This window comes from Squalius cephalus (genome assembly GCF_949319135.1).
Source record: "Squalius cephalus genome assembly, chromosome: 11".
Taxonomy (NCBI): domain Eukaryota; kingdom Metazoa; phylum Chordata; class Actinopteri; order Cypriniformes; family Leuciscidae; genus Squalius; species Squalius cephalus.
This window is the reverse complement of record NC_137132.1, coordinates 8,807,958-8,827,957: the sequence shown is the minus strand read 5'-3', so window position 1 is coordinate 8,827,957 and position 20,000 is coordinate 8,807,958. Positions and strand designations below refer to the sequence as shown.

The 20,000-nt window shown below is 35.6% G+C and overlaps 1 protein-coding gene across 1 annotated transcript in view; it reads left to right on the top strand.

The window, feature by feature from the left end:
- The window catches only part of clstn2b (calsyntenin 2b), a 63,363-nt gene that overhangs the window by 13,800 nt on the left and 29,563 nt on the right, over positions 1-20,000 (top strand). The window contains exons 3-8 of the mRNA XM_079886746.1: positions 3,456-3,651; positions 10,396-10,604; positions 10,680-10,829; positions 15,855-16,040; positions 17,362-17,619; positions 18,478-18,599. Of these exons, the coding sequence (XP_079742872.1) occupies positions 3,456-3,651; positions 10,396-10,604; positions 10,680-10,829; positions 15,855-16,040; positions 17,362-17,619; positions 18,478-18,599 (1,121 nt within the window). The remainder of the gene's footprint in view (positions 1-3,455; positions 3,652-10,395; positions 10,605-10,679; positions 10,830-15,854; positions 16,041-17,361; positions 17,620-18,477; positions 18,600-20,000) is intronic.

The window sequence follows — 20,000 nt, the reverse complement described above, 5'->3', positions numbered from 1 at the left end:
TGAGCGAGAATTCTTTTGTTCAAGGGTTTTCTCTCTCTCTTTGAGCTTTGTGTTCAGCTGACAGCTTACTGGAAATACTGGAGAGCATGTCAATCACACACACACGTGTGTGTGTGCGTGTGTGTGTCCCTTTAGTGGTCCTACCTTCAATTCATGTGCTCCATACTGATTTTTCATTCCTCTATATATAACCAACGCTGTCATGGTCATCTCTATATCCATATTTATGTGTATAATCAGAGCATATTCAACCCTGGCAGAGCATGAATATATATATCACAGTTATGGAATATCAAGGGGTCTGTTTACATCCAAACCACACACCAGCTATATCCTCTATAGGTTTGTGTGTGAACTGTACGGCTCTCTGAAAAACTTCATTCATATCTCTCATATCCCTCCACGGTCCCTTTCTTTTCTCATAATAAAATAATTTCAACTCAAATCAATATTTCAAGTCCATTTATTTATTTATTTGGCAAGATAATGTCCAGTTTCCCTTCTTTATTGCAAAATAAACCCCCTCAGCATGATACTAGACTGGTCAAGTCACCCTATCTGGGTTTATTTTGCAATAATTTGCAATAAACGACTCACACTTAACATTCATCTCAGGTGATACAAACACAAGTGGTCAGCAGAGACAGACTGCTGTTTATGATTAGTATTAATGCATCTCCTCTGACAGCTTATGATTGGATTTTGTGAAAACATCGCTCACTTACATTTACATTTCTGCATTTAGCAGATGCTTTTATCCAAAGCAACTCACACAATAGAGAAGCGTAAGCAATTTGTCACAGAAAGGGCCATTCGCACATCCATTAAAAGCATCAAGATGGAACAAAACAGAATGAAACAAAATTCACGTTTATAAAAACATGTAGACCAACAATAAAAAAAAATAGCACAGGCTAAATGCAAGAGTATGCCCTCTTACTAGTGTATCACTACATTTTGATAAAAATGAAGCTGAAATAACACACACATTCTGAAAGTAATTTTTTTCATGTGCATGAATGCACTATTATTCATTTTTAGTCTTTTGTACTCGCACATGCACAAAGATAGCCAGTGAAAGATTTTGAAATATTATTCAACAAAGGGATTGCTGCTTTTTGCCGCATCTCACTCGCACTTTCTCTCTCTGTTGTTTTGTATACGTGGTGAATGTGGGATTATTCTGAAGATGAAAGAGAGGAGAGATGGAGAATACTCTTATCGGTGTCGGACAGCAGCGCTGTTTTACTCAACACACACACACACACACACACACATAAGAATAACTAGATTTAAAAAAAAACAACAAAAGGTCAGGGTGTAAAACTCGCCTGCACAATTCTAGGGTGTTGTGGGTGGTTGTGAGCATCTTGATGTCCATTTTCTAGTCTTTCGGGGGTTGCTAGGGTATTGTAGGTGGTTACCATGAGGACTCAGTGATGATGTCAGCTTGACTAACATTATAAGTGGACTTTAAGTGGAGCTTAATGTTTAATAAATCTCTTCTGCTCACCAAGGCAGCATTTATTTGATCAAAAATACAGTAAAAACTGCAATATTGTGAAATATTATTTAAAATAGGCTAACTGTTTTCTAAATGAATATATTTTAAAATGTAATTTATTCCTGTTATAGCAAAGCTGAATTTTTAGCATCATTACTCCAGTCTTCAGTGTCACATGATCCTTCAGAAATCATTCTGATATGCTGATTTGTTGTTCAATTATCAATTATTTATTATCAATGCTGAAAACAGATCATAGAAAGTTCAAAAGAACAGCATTTATTTGAAATAGAAATCTTTTGTTAATCTTTTGTTACATTTATTTGAAATAGAAATCTTAAAGTATTTTTTTTTCTGTATACTTACCCCAAACTTTGTATTGCATTTTTAAAAAAATGCTTACACAGTTTTTGAAACTATGGCTCCATTTCTCAAAACTCTACACACACAACCACAAAACACACACACAACATTCAAAACGTCACACATCTCTTGCAAAAGCAGACTTCATTCAAAACAATTTTTAACTCTTCTAAAAACAAACATTCACACTCTACACACAAACATGAAATGATTAGCCACATACACACCAAACTACACACAGATGTGAAAAATGTAAAACATTTTCACTGATGTTTATGTATCAGTGTTTTCACACATGATCACTGGGTGTAGGTCATCAGTAAATTATTGTGGCATTTAAATGCCAGTGTTTCCCAAATGAAACAAAAGGGCTGTTAGTTTTAAGGGATTTGTCTAATGTAGAGAACTGTGTTTAGAGTTTTGCAAAAAGTTTGTTTTACAATAGCAAACTGAGTTTAAAGCACGTTATGTGCTTGTAGTTTTGCAGACGTGGTCTACAGATTAGGAGTATGAGTGAATGGTTTCACTGAGTGAGCCTCAAGTACCACTTTTAGTGTCTAAGCACTTTTAAAAAAAACTGTAATATTTCACAATATTACTGATTTTACTGTATTTTCATCAAACAAACACAGCCTCTGTGAGCAGAAGAGACTAGCCCGTCCTGATTTTGCCGAGTTAAACATGTTCATGGGTCAACATATTTTGTTGATCCTGGAACAACATTCCTGTCCAAAAATTTAGTCCTATTCATATCCCTACCCCTAAACCTAACCCTACCCACAAATGTGACCCTGGACCACAAAACCAGTCACATGGTTAAATTGTTTTAAATTGAGATTTATACATCATCTGAAAGCTGAATCCACAAGCTTTCCATTGATGTATGTTTTGTTAGGATAGGACAATATTTGGCCGAGATACAGCTATTATGGAATCTGAGGGTGCAAAAAAATCGAAACATTGAGAAAATCTCCTTTAAAGTTGTCCATTTATGTTCGCGATTGTGCTGCATTCACTCACAATTTTTTTTAATATATATATTTACGGTAGGAAATTTACTAAATATCTTGGATCATGATCTTTACTTAATATCCTAATGATTTTTGGCATAAAAGAAAAATCTGTAATTTTGACCCATACAATGTATTGTTGGTTATTGCCACAAATATACCCGTGCGACTTATGACTGGTTTTGTGATCCAGGGTCACAAATTATCCCTAAAATCAGAGGAAATGACAGGTGAATAACACTGATGTAGAACCACCAAACCCAGACTGTAAGCCTAAACTTGACATAAACTGTAAACCTGTCCATCAAATCTGATTGGAAAGTTGTTCCAGGATCAACAACAGATGTTGATGACATGAAATCAGGTTCTGCATTGCTTACTTATACGGACATTTTAAGGGTAGAAAAACAATAAAAAGCTGCAAACATTAAGAATTTGCCCCCTTCAGATCTTCTCTAAAGCTGTCACTGGAAAGCATTTGTGGGATTTAAAAAGAGCAACAATCCAGAGATTACAGACGGAGAAGCTGATGAAATGAAAGTCCTAATCTGTCGTCTTGTCTCTGTGTGTGTGTGTAGGTGAAATCTGTGGCTTTCACGTGCAGGGTCTCAGCGCTCCGTTCGTGGCCGTGGTTCTGAACAGCACGTCAGGAGAAGGCCAGCTGCGGGCCCGAGGACCGGTCGACTGCGAGAGCCACAGAGACTTCACCTTCATCATTCAAGCTCACGACTGTGGCACGGGGCCGGAGGGACGCGGGGAGAAGAGATCACACAAGTCAGTGTGTGTTTAAATAAATGCATGTTCTCCAACTCAGCGTGATTCATATTTGTGAGGGAATGTTTTTGAAAGGAACACTGTGAACTATTTCTCAAATGATTCATCGGTGCTTGACTCACCTCTCTCTGTTACTCACAGCTTCTTCTTTTGAAGATATTTTTATTTTTTCTTCTTTTAGAGGTTCCCTGCACCTGCTAATGGGTTTGATTTTAAAATGATTTTAAATTTTAATTTATACACAACCATTCAAAGGTTTGGGTTTAGGTTTTTGAGAGAAGTCTCTTCTGCTCACCGAGGCTGCGTTTAGTCAACAATACAGTAAAATACAGTAATGTTTTGAAATATTATTGCAATTTAAAATAACTGTTTTCTATGTTAATATATTTTTAAATGTAATTTATTCCTGTGATCAAAGCTGAATTCTCAGCATCATTACTCCAGTCTTCAGTCACATGACCCTTCAGAAATCAGTATAATATGATGATTTGCTGCAGAAGAAAATGTCGTTATTATTATCAATGTTTAAAACAGTTGTGCTGCTTCATATTTTTAAACTGAAACATTTTTTTTAGGATTCTTTGATTAATAGAACAGCATTTATTTATTAATAGAGATCTTAATTCAATTTTAATTCAATCTTAATTCTTAATCGTAATTCATTTAAAGGAGTCATAACCTAGTATTACCTTGGATACCTACTGCTGTATTATAGTCTTTCAGGCCCTTCTAAAAAAGAAAAGTGGAAAAAAAATAAACACAGAGCTCCTCAGACCCTTATTTCTGAAGGCATTATTGTCTCGCGAGATCTGATGCGATATTTTGGCTGTCGTGGACGGTCATTTTAATAATGCAAATGAGGGGCGCGTTGATTGGTTGCAGGAAGGAGGGGGGTTGACAACGCAGGTAACGCTTTAGCATATCATTCCAAAATGACATCATGGCGCAAGTTATGAATGAACCCGACCAGGGGTGCGTTTCCCGAAAGCATCGTTGGCCAACTATGGTCGCAAGTTCCGTCGTTACCAATAGAGTTCAATGGACATTGCGATGAACTTACGACCATAGTTGGCCAACGATGCTTTCGGGAAACGCACCCCTGGCCGCGACCGGCAATATACAATAACCGAATTCATGATGATCTCAGTCATTTGTTGTTTGCAAAGTAACGTTAGCAGCCATTCCCCATGTTTACCTCGAAGCTAATACTCCCGCTAGCATACAATAGCCGCATTAGCAGTTAGCTGCTGTTTGTTACACACAGTAGAGCAATAAAAACTCAGTCTTACCGTTTCAATTTCAGGCAAGTCTCTGATGGTTGGAATTGCACCTTTTTCCAAACAGAGCTTCGAGGCCAACTTCGCCTGATATTGCCCCAAATTTGTGTATGATTCCTGTGTGAACTGTTTAGCGCAGACTCCTAACGATAAGCCAGTTGAAAGGGTTGTTGGGACAGCGTCATTAAAAATGAATTTCATCCACTGGTCCCTGATAGTTTGGTCCATTTTTGGTAGAGAAAACACATTTACATGTTGTTTGTGGCAGTCAACCACAGAGCAACTCATGTGTGTACTCGTTTCTCCATCTTTCTCGACTGAACTGAATATGAGGGGGAGAGGGGCGGGCTTCCCGCGGCATAGGTTTGCGGTGTCCATATATGGTATATCCTGCCCCGTCATGACGTCATGGCGCGTGCACGCGCGCTGGTTTATTTACCCTGAGGTAAACAAACGCTTCACTTTTAAATATCGGCTTCCCGGCCAGTGTATAATCGTTAGGCAATCATAACATACATTGATTCTCGTGGAAAAGTGAAAATTGCAGGTTATGACTCCTTTAACATTTAAATGCATCCTTGCTGAAAATTGCTCAAATTAAATCCTTATTTACTTTTATACAGTAGTTTATCTATATGAATGATAAGGCGCAACAATGAAAACATATTTTATTAAATATAACATTTATGAATTCATATAATTCTAATAGGTCTGTAGTGTACTAACCTTTAATGGCAATCAGTCAGTGTTCAGACTCAATAATCTTCAATAAAGAAACACGGGCCACATTTAATCTAGTAATCGGGCATCTATGTTTCCATCCAAAGTTGCGAATTTAACGTATGCGGAAATTTGGAATATCGCATAAAACGTGTGAGAATAAAGCACAGTTTCCATCTCCAAATTGGCACAAAATATTAATGATAAAAATGGAAGTGCAATCAGGGAAGAAACTGTGGCTCTTTTTTCCTCCATCATAAATGACTTGTGTCTCAGAGCGCGTGGATGAAACACAATAAACGCTGTCATGTTATCTGGCGTTCGGATGCTGGTGTTTGGGAACGCGAATCATTTGAGACGCTTCTGGGAGGGAATTAAACCAATCATTCTCCAGAATGATCAAACCAACATCTGAGATTCTGTGCAGTGAAACTGATCCACTTGTTAGTCCAGTTACACAATCACATCCTCTGTTTTTTGTTGCACATCAAGAGATTTATTTAGTAAATGTGTTTCCCTCATAGTTTATGCGTATGTCTTTTTATCAGATAAAAAATGATCTGCCTCAATTAAGCGCATACGTTTTTTATGCCGGTTTTTAGAATTTAGCTATCCCAAAATCTGCATAAAAATAGGTGGATGAAAACATATTTAGAAATGTGTACAAACTTTTACTGCACTATATACTAGGAATGTACCAATAGGATTTTTTGGAAGATACGGATACCGATTTTAACACCGATAACGATATTTGTCACTCGCGTATTTGAACTATTGTCATTTAAATAGATTTTGATCATGTTTTAAAATATTCATTTATTCATTTCATTTATTCATTTCATTTTTAAATCATTTTCATTGAACATGGATTTGATCCATTTATCTTTATATAAGCGAAATATAAAAAATAAAAAAAGCTTTTCCCCCACTATAAGACATTACACAACTCAGTGCCTTCACACAGTTCATTAATAAGTTATTTATATGTTATATCTGCATGCCTTTTTCATGCTATAGCCAAAATGCAGATGGTTTTAAATTGATCAAAAATCGTCTGATACATCTGTGCATCTATATCATTTTTTACCATAGCTGTACATGATACTGAACTGAACAGCCACTCAAAAATCAAGTTTTTTTTCATCTTAGTGCTGTAATCATCAGGTGACTGACCTTGAGGCATTAAAAGCTTTTAAGAGCTCATGTTAATGAACCTGTTTACCTGCAGACCTGCAAACTGCAAACAAACACTGAGCCGAGGCTATATTTACCTGCAGATATCCATAGAAATGTGTCTAATAGAGCTAATGCAGTGAGCTAAACCGGAATCCTTTGAAACAAAATCACACTTCTAAAGACATTTGCGAATGAGCCAGAGAAAAACAAGGTTCATGATAAAAGGAGAAATCGTGGAGAAAAGAAGAGTAGAGAGAGAGGGACCTTCCTCATTACTCTGTATCTCTTTAATCCGTACAGGATTACTCTATCCGGCTCTGACAGCTCTGATCTCCGATACAGCACACACACACACACACACACACACGCACGGATAAAGGATTAAAGTGAGATATTAGACTCTAAAGGGCAGTAAAGCTGCAAAATCACACTGCTTTACTATAGATTTCATCCCTAACGCATTAATGTGTGTGTGTGCGTATGTTCTGGTTTTTAACATTATACCAGATTATCAGGGGTGTTTATTATCCTGTCATTTGTCAGAAGCTTTTGCCCTTTGCAAAGTGTTGCTCACTTTTCTACGCTGTCTTTGACACGAATGATGTAAGCTTGTTATTTTGGTATTTTCAGCTTGCAAAAGTGTGTCAGAACTGGCCGTGAGGATACCTTGAGGCACTTTTTTTTAAGTTTTTAAAATATCTTTCTCTCCCCGAAGACTTTTCTAAGACATAATGACCTGCAAGAGAAGGAAATCACAAATGAGATCTCACTGTTTCTCCTGGACAGTGATGGAGAACGAGTGGAGCTTTTGGAGAGTTTTCTCTTGAGAGAAGACGCGCGTCTCGTCTAAAGCAGAACGCAATAATTAGTTCAGATCCGGACGCAAATCAGTTCTCATGAATTACAAACACAAGTATTAGTAAGATAGGGAAACTATTTCACTCAATGCGTCATTTACACTTTATTTCGATAGTCCACTTTAGACATTCTACTAACTATAAGTAACTTTGCAACTAAATGTCAACTATCAGTCATTCAATTATTAAGTAGACAGTCTACTAAAAATAAAAATCAAATATCCTTTTTCTTTAAAGTCAGTTTAAGTATTATTTCTTAAGCAGAAGTCTTTGAGAGACGATTTGGAGTATTTGGGATTTAATATTTCTTGAAGGATTGTGACTGTCAACCTGAAAAATGTGATTTAAAATGCACTGCAGTTGCTGTTTTTCATTTCAGGCCCTCTACAAATACACATTTAACTCAGCCATCAAATCTGTGGCGCGCCATCATGCTACGTTCCAGTAAAATCACAAATTAAAATTCTCCATTCCTGATAAACACACCCTGACAGTCACAATTTTAATGGGTTTATAAAAATCTGTAGAGAAGGAAAGTTAGAGAATTTAGAGAAATAAGTGGCATCTGCTCTACAGAAGACATGTCCTGAAGTCTTTTTTTTAACATTCTTGTTAATAGCCATGTTTCCATCCACCAATTTTATGCACATTTTGGGATATTGGGATATAAACTCTTAAATTCTAAAAATGCGCATAAAAAAAACTTACTCTGAATTGAGGCGGATACATTTTTTATTTGATAAGAAGAAATGCTAATAAACTACGATGGAAACACATTAACCAGCGGACCAATCACATCACACAGCATCTACAATGTTGGTTTGTTCATTCTGAAACACCTGAGCATGAGTCTGTCATGAGAATGATTTGGTTTAATTCTATTCGATCACAAACACCAGCATCTAAACGACAGATAAAATGACTGTTTATTGCGTTTCGTTTGTACGCTCTGAGACGCAAGTCATTAATGATGGAGGAAAAACATTTGCTTCCCTCACTGCAGAAACTTCCACTTTTATTACAGATCTTTTGCACCAATTTTCCAGGATGGAAACAGTATTCGCAAATGTTTTATTTGATATTCCAGTTTTGCGCACAAGTTAAAATTCCAACTTTAGATGTAAACATGGCTATTGTTGACGAAAAATCAAACAAAATCTATTAAAATCCATGTTCAGTGACTGAAATAGAACTGAAATAAAACAAAATATAAATACTGATGAAATGATGAAAATCCTAAACTTACAAAAACTTAAAACGAAAATTAGAAATGTCTGCACAATCTGGCATGTTTCATTGCTTTATCACAAATAAAACAACTGAATCCAAGCACAACTATGAACACATTTTTTTTAGGGCTGTCAAATGATTAATCGCGATTAATCGCATCCAAAATAAAAGTTTGTTTTTACATTATATATGTGTGTGTACGGTGTATAATTATTTTCTATATATAAATACACACACATGCATGTATATATTTAAGAAATATTTGCATGTATATACTGTGTATATATATTTATATTATATATAATTTATATTATATATAAATATTTTTTATATAAATAACACATTTTTCTTAAATATATATGCATGTGTGTGTATTTATATATAGAAAATAATTATACTCCATACACACACATATATTATGTAAACACAAACTTTTATTTTGGATGCGATTAATCGCAATTAATCGTTTGACAGCCCTAATTTTTTTTTATATAATATTTGAATATATGGTACAGATGTCACTTTTCCTAGGCCAGACATCACTTCCACTACTGCACTATATATAAACAAACAAATATATATATATATATATATATATATATATATATATATATATATATAACAGAAACACTCTTTTAACACACTAGTTTAGGGTCCAATTCTCACTATTAACTAGTTGCTTATTAGCATGCATATTATATGGTACTGGCTTATTAGTACTTATAAAGCACATATTATTGCCTTATTCTGCATGATCATATTTTACATCCTACATTCTACAACATAAACTTAACAACTACCTTACTATTAATTAGCAGTATTAGGAGTTTATTGAGGCAAAAGTCGTAGTTAATGAGAATTGGACCCTAATCTAAAGTGTGACCAAAAAAAAGCCATTTCAACACTAATAAATACTGCAACAGAATCAAACATTTAATGGAAACATCTGAGACAGAAATTGATGCTTAAATGAAACATAATTGAGAACATGCGTAGGGATGCACGATATGAACATTTTGGTCGATACCTATAACTGATAATTCTTTATATTTGAAAGCCGATAACCAATATATATTTGCCGATAAATCTAAATCCAAATTTTAAGATAATTTTTGATAACAATAACAAAAGTCTCACCATTAAAAGCCATGTCCCAACCACACAATTATAATGATGTTCTCATTATAATTTTATGACAGACTTGTTGCACATGTTGCACTTGACTGTATTTTAATTTCTGAAGTGATTCCCATCATATCTCAGGCAATTCAAAACCATCATGGCGAACAGTGCGCATCTGAAGTGTCTCAGCTGAAGGAAATATTCCATTATTTATCGGCTTTAACATATCACCCCAATTTTCTTAACGATAACATAAATAATCAACATATATACCGATATGGTGGCCGATATATCATGCATCCCAAAACATGAAGCATCCTGGACAATGCAGAATAAAATAACAGCCTCTTTCTCTCTCTCAGGGCTGCGGTGCATGTGCAAGTGGGAGATGTGAACGAGTTTCCCCCGGTGTTCGGTCAGCTGGAGTATCACGGCTCGGTGACGGAGGGGAAAGTGTTTGACAGTATTCTGCAGGTTCAGGCGTCAGACCAGGACTGTTCTCCACAGTACAGCCAGATCTGCAACTACCAGATCACCTCTCACGACACGGCCTTCGCTATAGACCGCAACGGTTAGCACACACACACACACACACATGCATTCACTTTGCTGTCTTCTGTATTTAAATGTGTGTGTTTGTGTGCAGGTAACATCAGGAACACAGAGAGTCTGAGCTTTGATCAGAAGTCACATTATAAAATCCGCGTGACAGCGTTCGACTGCGGTCAGAAGAGAGCGGCGCAGGACGCTGTCGTACACATACATGTAAAACCTGTCTGCAAGCCTGGATGGCAGGGTAAGATTTCAGTATGGTTTGGTCTCAGATGCATTTTGCACATGAAAATGGCTGAAATATAACTTTACGCAATTTCTGGAAATCGGGTTGCAGTGGTCCATCTGGGAAGATATCATGATGTAATGGACTTTTCGAGGAAGCTAATTCACTAATTTCAGTGTTTTTTGTACAAGCTAATTGTAGTACTTCAACTTATTTTATTTCAGTTATTTGCTGAGGCAAAATTTAATTAAGTTTTTCAAATAATATTAATATTTGATTTGATTTCAGCTTTATTTAAATTAACAAAAACTTTTAAGTTAACACGTTTTTAAGATTTAGTTAAAAATAACAACAATGATAATTATGTCATACTCTATTATCATATAACCTATTTCATATAAATGTGCTCAGAAACTGCATGTTTAATAATAAACTAAACAAAAGTTGGTGACTCAGACAGACCCTTCAGATTCAAATCTGTGAATCATTTGGTTGAACTGGTTCATTGAAATGAATCATCCAAATTCTCTGAAACGTATCACTCATATTACTAGAAAAAGGACAGTTTATGAGAGCGCCTCAGTTTGTGTGACTATGCTTCATACAGTGACTAGTGTGTATGTGCATGTTGACTTAAATTCACACCTAAGTTAATGGGAATGAGATGCATATTCAACGCTCACATGCACAATGAATCCATTGAATTTTGTATAAAAATGAGGAGTAAACACAGAAAATACAGTTCTGGGAATGTAAATCCAGATGCTTAGAATTTCCCGTCAATTTCTGTCCATCTCTTTCTTTCCCTTGAAGCTATTTTTGTTTGCTTTTAAACTCAATATAGTGTTGACCCCCTCCTGTCTCTCTCTCTCTCCATCTTTTTCCAGTAGGTTTGTGCTTTCTTTTTTGCTTTCAATTGCAGCAAGAGGCTTACATCAGAATTAACACACACACACACACACACTTTCATATGATAGCCAGCCTGATGCATTATGCGCTTCTTTTAAAGCTCCTGGTATCTTTTTTACTACAGCAAGACGTGCTTTGAGTCTAACGCAGCAGCGCTCAACTGGATCGCTGACAGCGGGGAAAGACTAAATAAAATAACAAATGACAAAAAGCAACATTTAAATGAGAAGAAAATATGCTTCCCCATTTATTATTTTGTTGATGTTGAAGGCTATGCATCCAATTAAACTTTATTTTAGCACAAATATGTCTTCATCCGCGTAAACCGCATTTAAATTTAAAGAGGACCAATTATGTTTTTTTACATGTTCATCTTTCTTTAGTGTTGCTGTTTGAGCATGAAAAAGGTCTGCAAAGTTACAAAGCACAAAGTGCCTCTAGCGGGAGTTATTCTCTATATCAGTGTCACTGTTTCGGAACTCCCTGAAACACTTACAATGTAGTCTTGAGTTTCTTACGGGAACGAACACGTCAAAATATTCTTCATTTAAATAATTCCCACCCAAGGTATATGCAAAAATAAAGGGGCGGGGCCTGCTTGAGTTAGTTAGTACTGTGTTGAAACTCGCAGTTATGGGAAGGGGCGTGACATTTGTGAAACAGCTCGAAGCACTTGACCAATCACAATACACTGATCCAGCCGACGAATCAGAGCACATTGCGCTTTTCAGAAGGAGGGGCTTCATAGAGACAGGAACTAAACAGAGCGTTACTGACAGACAGAGAGGAGCTCCAACAATGGAGAATATGGGCAAAATAAGGTGTTTTTTGAACATTCAAGCATGAAAACATATTCTAGTAGAGCCCAAAAACAAAATCAAGACTTTGTAAAAGGGCATATTATTACCTCTTTTAAGTAATTGCCATTATTTTCAATGCAAACACTTTTTATGTAAATTAGGCTTGTTTTATAAACTAATTTCACAAAACATATGCTGTTTGCCTGATGCAGTTAATGTTTCACTATTAGCATTGACCTTATGAATTTTGTTGAATTTCAAGTGCATTTTTTTTTTCTTCTAAAGACATTTTTATTGATTATGGCTGCAATTATTAAAGGGGTCATGAACTGCATTGTTGAATTGTTTCATAATGTTTCCTGGGGTGCAATAATAATGTTAGTATGAATTTTACTTAAAAAATTGTCATAATTTAGAAATAAAAGGCATTTTCCTACCCTGATTTTAGCCTCTGATTTGAACACTCTGTTTGAAGGGGCGTGTCTGCTGTGACTTCAGTGTAACCGCCCACTGCTATGATTGGTCAACAGCATTGCAGAAATAGCTTGCACATTCCAAGATGAGTCGTTCACTGGGCCTAGTAACAATAAAAGCTGATTTTGGACTAACAAGGACGTTTTCAGTTCTGAAACTTCCAGGATATTCTTATAATATGATGACCTCTTATATGTCAAAACCTCAAGAAAATTTTTATGTCTCAGTTCATGACCCCTTTAATGCAAAAAAAAAATAGTTTGATGTTTGCATTTGGCATTTGCATTCATATACATTCAGGGTTCATGCAAACTCCAATAAGCTTTAGTATAAAAGCAATCTGACCTAGTTCACGGAAGTCAACTCCTATCAGTATCATGTATTTTGCCTAATATTGTATAATGCATTTTTTCATTGCTGCTTGTCTCTGCAGAAATTGCCTTCGCTAAGCAGCTTGCATTCTCTCGCAGTCTTTCCACTGACACGAGCAGACAGACGACTTTCATTCTGTGCATGTTGAGAAGTAAAATTAAACAAAAGCATATAATTATGTTTAAAATCGCTTTCCATTTTTGCTATCTTCTCCTCATGAGTCGTTTCCTAGCTGTAGTGGTAAAACAGCCATCGCTAGTACTTACATTGGAAAGCAAAACTCGCTGATCAACATACTGTCGTTTTGAGACACATACTACAATGTGAAAATCTAGACCTATGAGGACAAAATTATGAAGAATCAAATTCTAGATCATATCAAACAATCAAATTGTGAAAACAACCTCAAATTAAATCAAAACTGAGAATATGGATATGAAAATAGGACCTCTTACAAGTCAACATTGAACCTATTTATAAGCTTAAAGGGATAGTTCATCATTTACTCAACCTCATTTCATTCCAAAAGTATGACTTTCTTTCTTTTGTGAAAAACTTTTTCAATGAAAGTCAACGTTCTTTAAAATATCATGCAACATGAGGGTGAGTTAATAATAACAGATATTTCATCGTTTTAATACATGTCCCTGGTCTTATTGTGCACTTTTATCTTTGCATGTTATTCCAAAGGCAAAAAAGTTTCTTTGAACCTTTCATTAAAATGCAATAACTTGCTTTCCCCACTGAGACTACTTTCTTTGTCAGCTGACATAATCAAACCCTCTTTTTTCCTCCACTTCAACTGCCCTTTTTCACCATCCAATCAATTCCCAATGGATAAAGTCAAGTAAACTTTGGTCTGGACTGTGTCTCCCAGAATGCACTTTGATGCGTCTCTGATGTGACTGTCCCTCAGGTGTGTTTGGAGACACTGTACACACACAGACACACACTCGCATTCAGTCGAAGCTTCAGGCCACTTTTTTCCAGGCCACTGGATGATGAAAACTGGAGGAAAGGCCAATTTTTCACATCTGACATAAAAAAGCATGAAGGAGAAAGAGAAGTAAACAGCTCCCGTTGTGTCTCATAAGCAAGGGTAAATAATTCAGCAGGGGTGGACATGTACCTTAAGGCTCACTCCATGCATAAAAACAATCATTTTCAGCTCCATATTCTCTAACCCAACAGCTCAAAGTGTGAGCTAAAATTTGTGTGGTCTGTGTGTGAATACATGTTTACATGTCCGTCGTTTTAATTTTTCACCCATAACTTCAAGTTAAATAACCACTGGCTATAGAATTCATTAAACACAATACAGCCTGAAAAAATGTAATATGGTGGACAAAATAATGCATTATACAATATTAGGCTATAACCACAACATTTCACCTGGCGGACAAAAAAAAAAAAAAGTAAAAACTTACTTTATTACTTTATATACACTTTAATTTATATATAATGTGTATATTACGTAATAAAGTAAGTTTACTTAATTAAGACAAGGTTTTTCAATTTTCTAAAGGTAAATATCTGAAACGAGTTACTTAAAATTAAAGTGAATAAGTACATAACTTGATTTTACTAACATTTTTAAGGCAAGTGCCTATACGAATTTGATTTATCTGAATCAAGACATACATTTTTTGTTTGTCACTGCTCTGACATTAGCAAAGCTGTGTTTATTGAATGGAGCAACAAACGCCATAGTTATGATTTAACCATCCGACAACAACCTATAGCCACAAGCTCTTCAACACAATGGTAACCACAAAAAATGTCCAACATAATAGAACATTAAACACAAATTGGCCTTTCTCTTTCAAGAATTAACACTTAATTTCAACAAATCAGTCCTATGCAAAACAATGCTGGGAACTAAAAATCCAACACAGTTCATGCAGTCGCAACTAAAATGAACTAAGTAAACTTCAATTTTACCTATTTAAGTGAACTTGAACACAATCAAATGAATGTTAAATTATGCCTTTTTTCTTGTTGAATATACTAAAATACACCAGATTACAGAAGTAAAATGGATTATGAACAGTTTGACTTTAATACAGTTGTCTATTATGATTTAGCTGGCAATGCAAAGTAGTACAAAACATTAGCACGTTTTTTGGACACTATATACCATGATAATCTTAATGGTAACGAAATTACCATCTGACACCATCCCTTTATCATGATACCGCCGGAGTATTTGTGCCAGTAAGTTTTAACTTCTTTCCTGAATGTTTTGGCTAATGCACAACAGAAGGTTGTATTCTCTTCGAGGGGTATTTAAAATGCAGGTTATGTCTCAGATATGTTTAGTAAAAATTGAGTTGTTAATCGTGTTGAAGTCTGGGAAACACTGTGACCTCAATATCTCTTCATTTTCCAGCTCAGTGATGTTAACTGTAATGTTTTCCTGCCATCGCTCTTTCTGTTACCAATACTTTAGCTGCTTATCAAAGCATTTCCCAACGTTTTTTCTCTCCAGGCTGGAACAAGCTTGTCGACTATGAACCAGGAACAGGCAGTAAGCTGTTATTTCCCAAGATGCACCTGGAGACATGTGAGGGATCTGTGTCCTGGATTAGGACCACAGTGGACCTGGAAAGCAGTGGTGATGGAAGAGGCTGTGACAGACAGTCGTACGCTGAGAGATCCTTACAGAAGCTTTGCGGTATGATTAACAGCTATTTATTCCATTGCACGTTTCCTCATTTCTCTTCGGCCGGTTTAATTACAAAATGTGCCTGAGGGCTAAACTAGTCAGACAAAACCTCCACCCTTGTCCTAGAATAGGTATGTGTCTCAGTACAGAATCATTATCAGTGTAATTTTTTTCCCAGACTTCATCCATATTAGAGGGATTGTATTGTGAAGCTACAAATTAAGCTGTAAAACACAGATATTGAGCTCATATCACAGATCCTCAAGAAGACTAACGGTCATTTTCACATGACTCATGTCAGCGTCCACTGAATTAAAGTCTAGGGGATTAATTAATTCACAAATTAATGGTGTCATAAATGATGTTCAAATGATGGTGTGGTAACAATATCCTACACAAAGCAATAGTTAAAATGAAGTCATCTTAAGATTTCTCCTCCTATGACTAATATATATATATATATATATATATATATATATATATATATATATAAATTAAATAAAGGATGGATGGATAGAGATGGATGGATGGATGGATAGATAGATAGATAGATAGATAGATAGATAGATAGATAGATAGATAGATAGATAGATAGATAGATAGATAGATAGATAGATAGATAGATAGATAGATAGATAGATAGATAGATAGATGTTATAACAACATGTTTTTACATTGTTTTAACTCATCAAAATAAGTTAAGCAATTTAAAAAAATTATGTTATACAAGATTCATCAATTTTTTTAAAGTCAGTTTAATGTAATTTAAGTTCAAATGACTTAAACATCTACATTTGAGATAGATAGATAGATAGATAGACCGATAAACAGACAGACAGACAGATAGATAGATAGATAGATAGATAGATAGATAGATAGATAGATAGATAGATAGATAGATAGATAGATAGATAGATAGATAGATAGATAGATAGATAGATAGATAGATAGATAGATGTTATGACAACATGTTTTTTCATTGCTTTAACTTATCAAAATAAGGTAAGACATTTTTTTTTAAATTGTTATACAAGACTCATCTCATTTTTTAAAGTCAGTTTAATGTAATTTAAGTTGATTGCACTTAAAAATTTAAAGCAGCAACTTTTTTTTACAGTGTGGGAGTGTGTTCAATATTCGTTTTGCTGTAATAAAGAAATACAGATTACCCTATTAATTATGGAATTCTGTACGAATATCAAAACTGTCATTTGAATGTCAAAGTCAGCACGAGTCATGCACAAGGGACTTGTCAAATTACAGATTTAAACTTCCACAACTGTGATCTGTGTTTAAATGATGATTTCCTCTCTGAACTCACTGATCACAGGAGCTTCATCAGGCAGCACAGATTTGCTTCCGGCCCCCAGCGGCGCTTTTAATTGGACGGCGACTCTCGTGACGGAAAGCGGTCGGGATAGTGACCTCACATACCAGTTTGATGGTCGTCAAGCTGCCAAGATACCAGACTGGGCCGTCCCGCAGAATCTAACTGACCAGTTCACCATAACAACATGGATGAAGCACGGGCCGAGTCCAGGACAGAGGGCTGAGAAAGAAACGCTGCTCTGCAACTCTGACAAAACCGGTGAGACACAGAGAACAAAAGATTAGAGAGGAGATAGGGGGAAAAAAGCTCATGGATGCTGCATGTAGGAAAAGGAAATTATAGTTGTTTCTCCAACAGTAACAAGATTTAATAGTGAGTTTTCATACCTTTCATATTTCTTATAATGAATAAGTTCCAAACTGTTTTGTAGATTCAGAAGAGAGATATAAATAAAGTATAAAGTACAAGTATAATGATTGAAATTAAAGATTTAAAATGTATATATATAAAATAAAATTATATATATTTCAGTATCTTTCAACCAATAACTAATTTGTGTCTATTTCTAGTAGCCCTAAGGAATGTTGGAAGAAACATCTGAGACAGAACTGATATTTAAGTACCCCATAATAATGGCAATTACTTCATAACCTCCGTAATTGCATGGGAAAGAGCAGCTTTCTAGAAAGCTTTTGTATTTCACACTGGAAAAAAATAATTGGTATATAGCAACCCAAAACTTCCATGGTCTGCCTTTACTAGAAAATCTTTGCTGGTCTACTGGCTATACTAGCACTAAACCAGCACTGACCAGCAAACACCAGTCAGGAGGACCAGCATGGAGGTTCACGCTGGTCTTTTCAGCAGTGTTGAAGAGGACACAGTTAAGATCAGAATTTAATTTATTGTGGACGATTGGAGCACTTCTTCAAACCCTGTTAAGTTCACAATCCTCTCCTGTCAGGATCTCTATATAGATAAACACACACCAAATGGTGCCATTTCTTTCCCCTCAGGTTCAATTTAGAGATATTATCCTGTATGTCAAGAGGTAATTGTATTCTCTGTCTGTCTCTTGACCTGTCTGCGCTCTCTTTGTCTCTCTATCTCTCTCAGAGATGAACCGACACCATTACTCTCTGTATGTGCATAACTGCAGGCTGGTGTTCCTGCTGAGGACGGACTACACACACACACACTCCTTCAGACCGGCTGAATTCCACTGGAAATTAGAGCAGGTATGAGAGATGTTTCACAGTAGGAATTTCCTTTTAGCCGATCTTCAGATGAAATCAGAACATCAAGAATACAGAACATTCTTGTATGCATGTAATATAAATGATGTACATTTTAATAGATACAGTAGATAGAAGTGATGGATGTATGGATGGAATGCCAGACAGACAGACAGACGGACGGATGGACGGATGGATAGATAGATAGACAGAACGATAGATAGATAGATAGATAGATAGATAGATAGATAGATAGAACTATAGACAGACAGACAGACAGATAGATAGATAGATAGATAGATAGATAGATAGATAGATAGATAGATAGATAGATAGATAGATAGATAGATAGATAGATAGATCTATCGACAGACAGACGGACGGACGGACGGACGGACGGATGGATGGATGGATAGATAGAACGATAGATAGAACGATAGATAGATAGAACGATAGATAGATAGACAGACAGACAGACAGACAGACAGACAGATAGATAGATAGATAGATAGATAGATAGATAGATATAACTATAGACAGATAGATAGATAGATAGATAGATAGATAGATAGATAGATAGATAGATAGATAGATAGATAGACAGACAGACAGACAGACAGACCAACACAATCTCATGAAAGTGCGTATCTATAGCACGAATGATAATTCTCGTATAATTTATACGCCAAAACGAGTTTTAGCGTTCAAATGATACGCACTGCAAACCCCTTGGGTAGGATTAGGGGTGAGGAGGGCGTGCATATTACACGCCATAAAGTGCGTATCATATGCACGCGAAAACTGCGTACCATATTTACGCTAAAACTCGTTTTGGCGTATAAATGATACGAGATATTATCATTCGTGCTATCCAGTGGCGGTTGCTAGTCTTTCAAAGAGGGGAAGCTCATTTTCGGCCTACATCATAAAAATTGTCCATTTATTTATACGTAAATTCTGCCCAACGTTCCTTTTCAAGAAAATGCTCTGTGACCCTATATCGTTCCAACTAGCTGTCTTTTCCAGTGACTTGACCAGTGTCCTCTCAATGGCCAGCAGAGTTAGGTATAATTGTATAAATGTAATAATATAATAAAGGTATAAATAATAATATAATAAAGTATAATAATAATAATACTAATAATATATAGGCTATTTTTAATTATTTTAATAATTATTGTTTTAATTATTACTAATAATATTATAAAAAATTTAATAGGATAAGTAATAATATAATAAAGGTATAAATGTATAATTGTGTGAAATGTATTATGAAAAATGGCTAGCAATTTCGACAAGCAAATACCAAGAAAGAGGTAGCAGCAGTTTATCTTTTGACTATCACTTGAAAAATCCGCGATGGGACTGAGCTCGAATAGCTTCAGCGGCAGCGACTTTTTATTG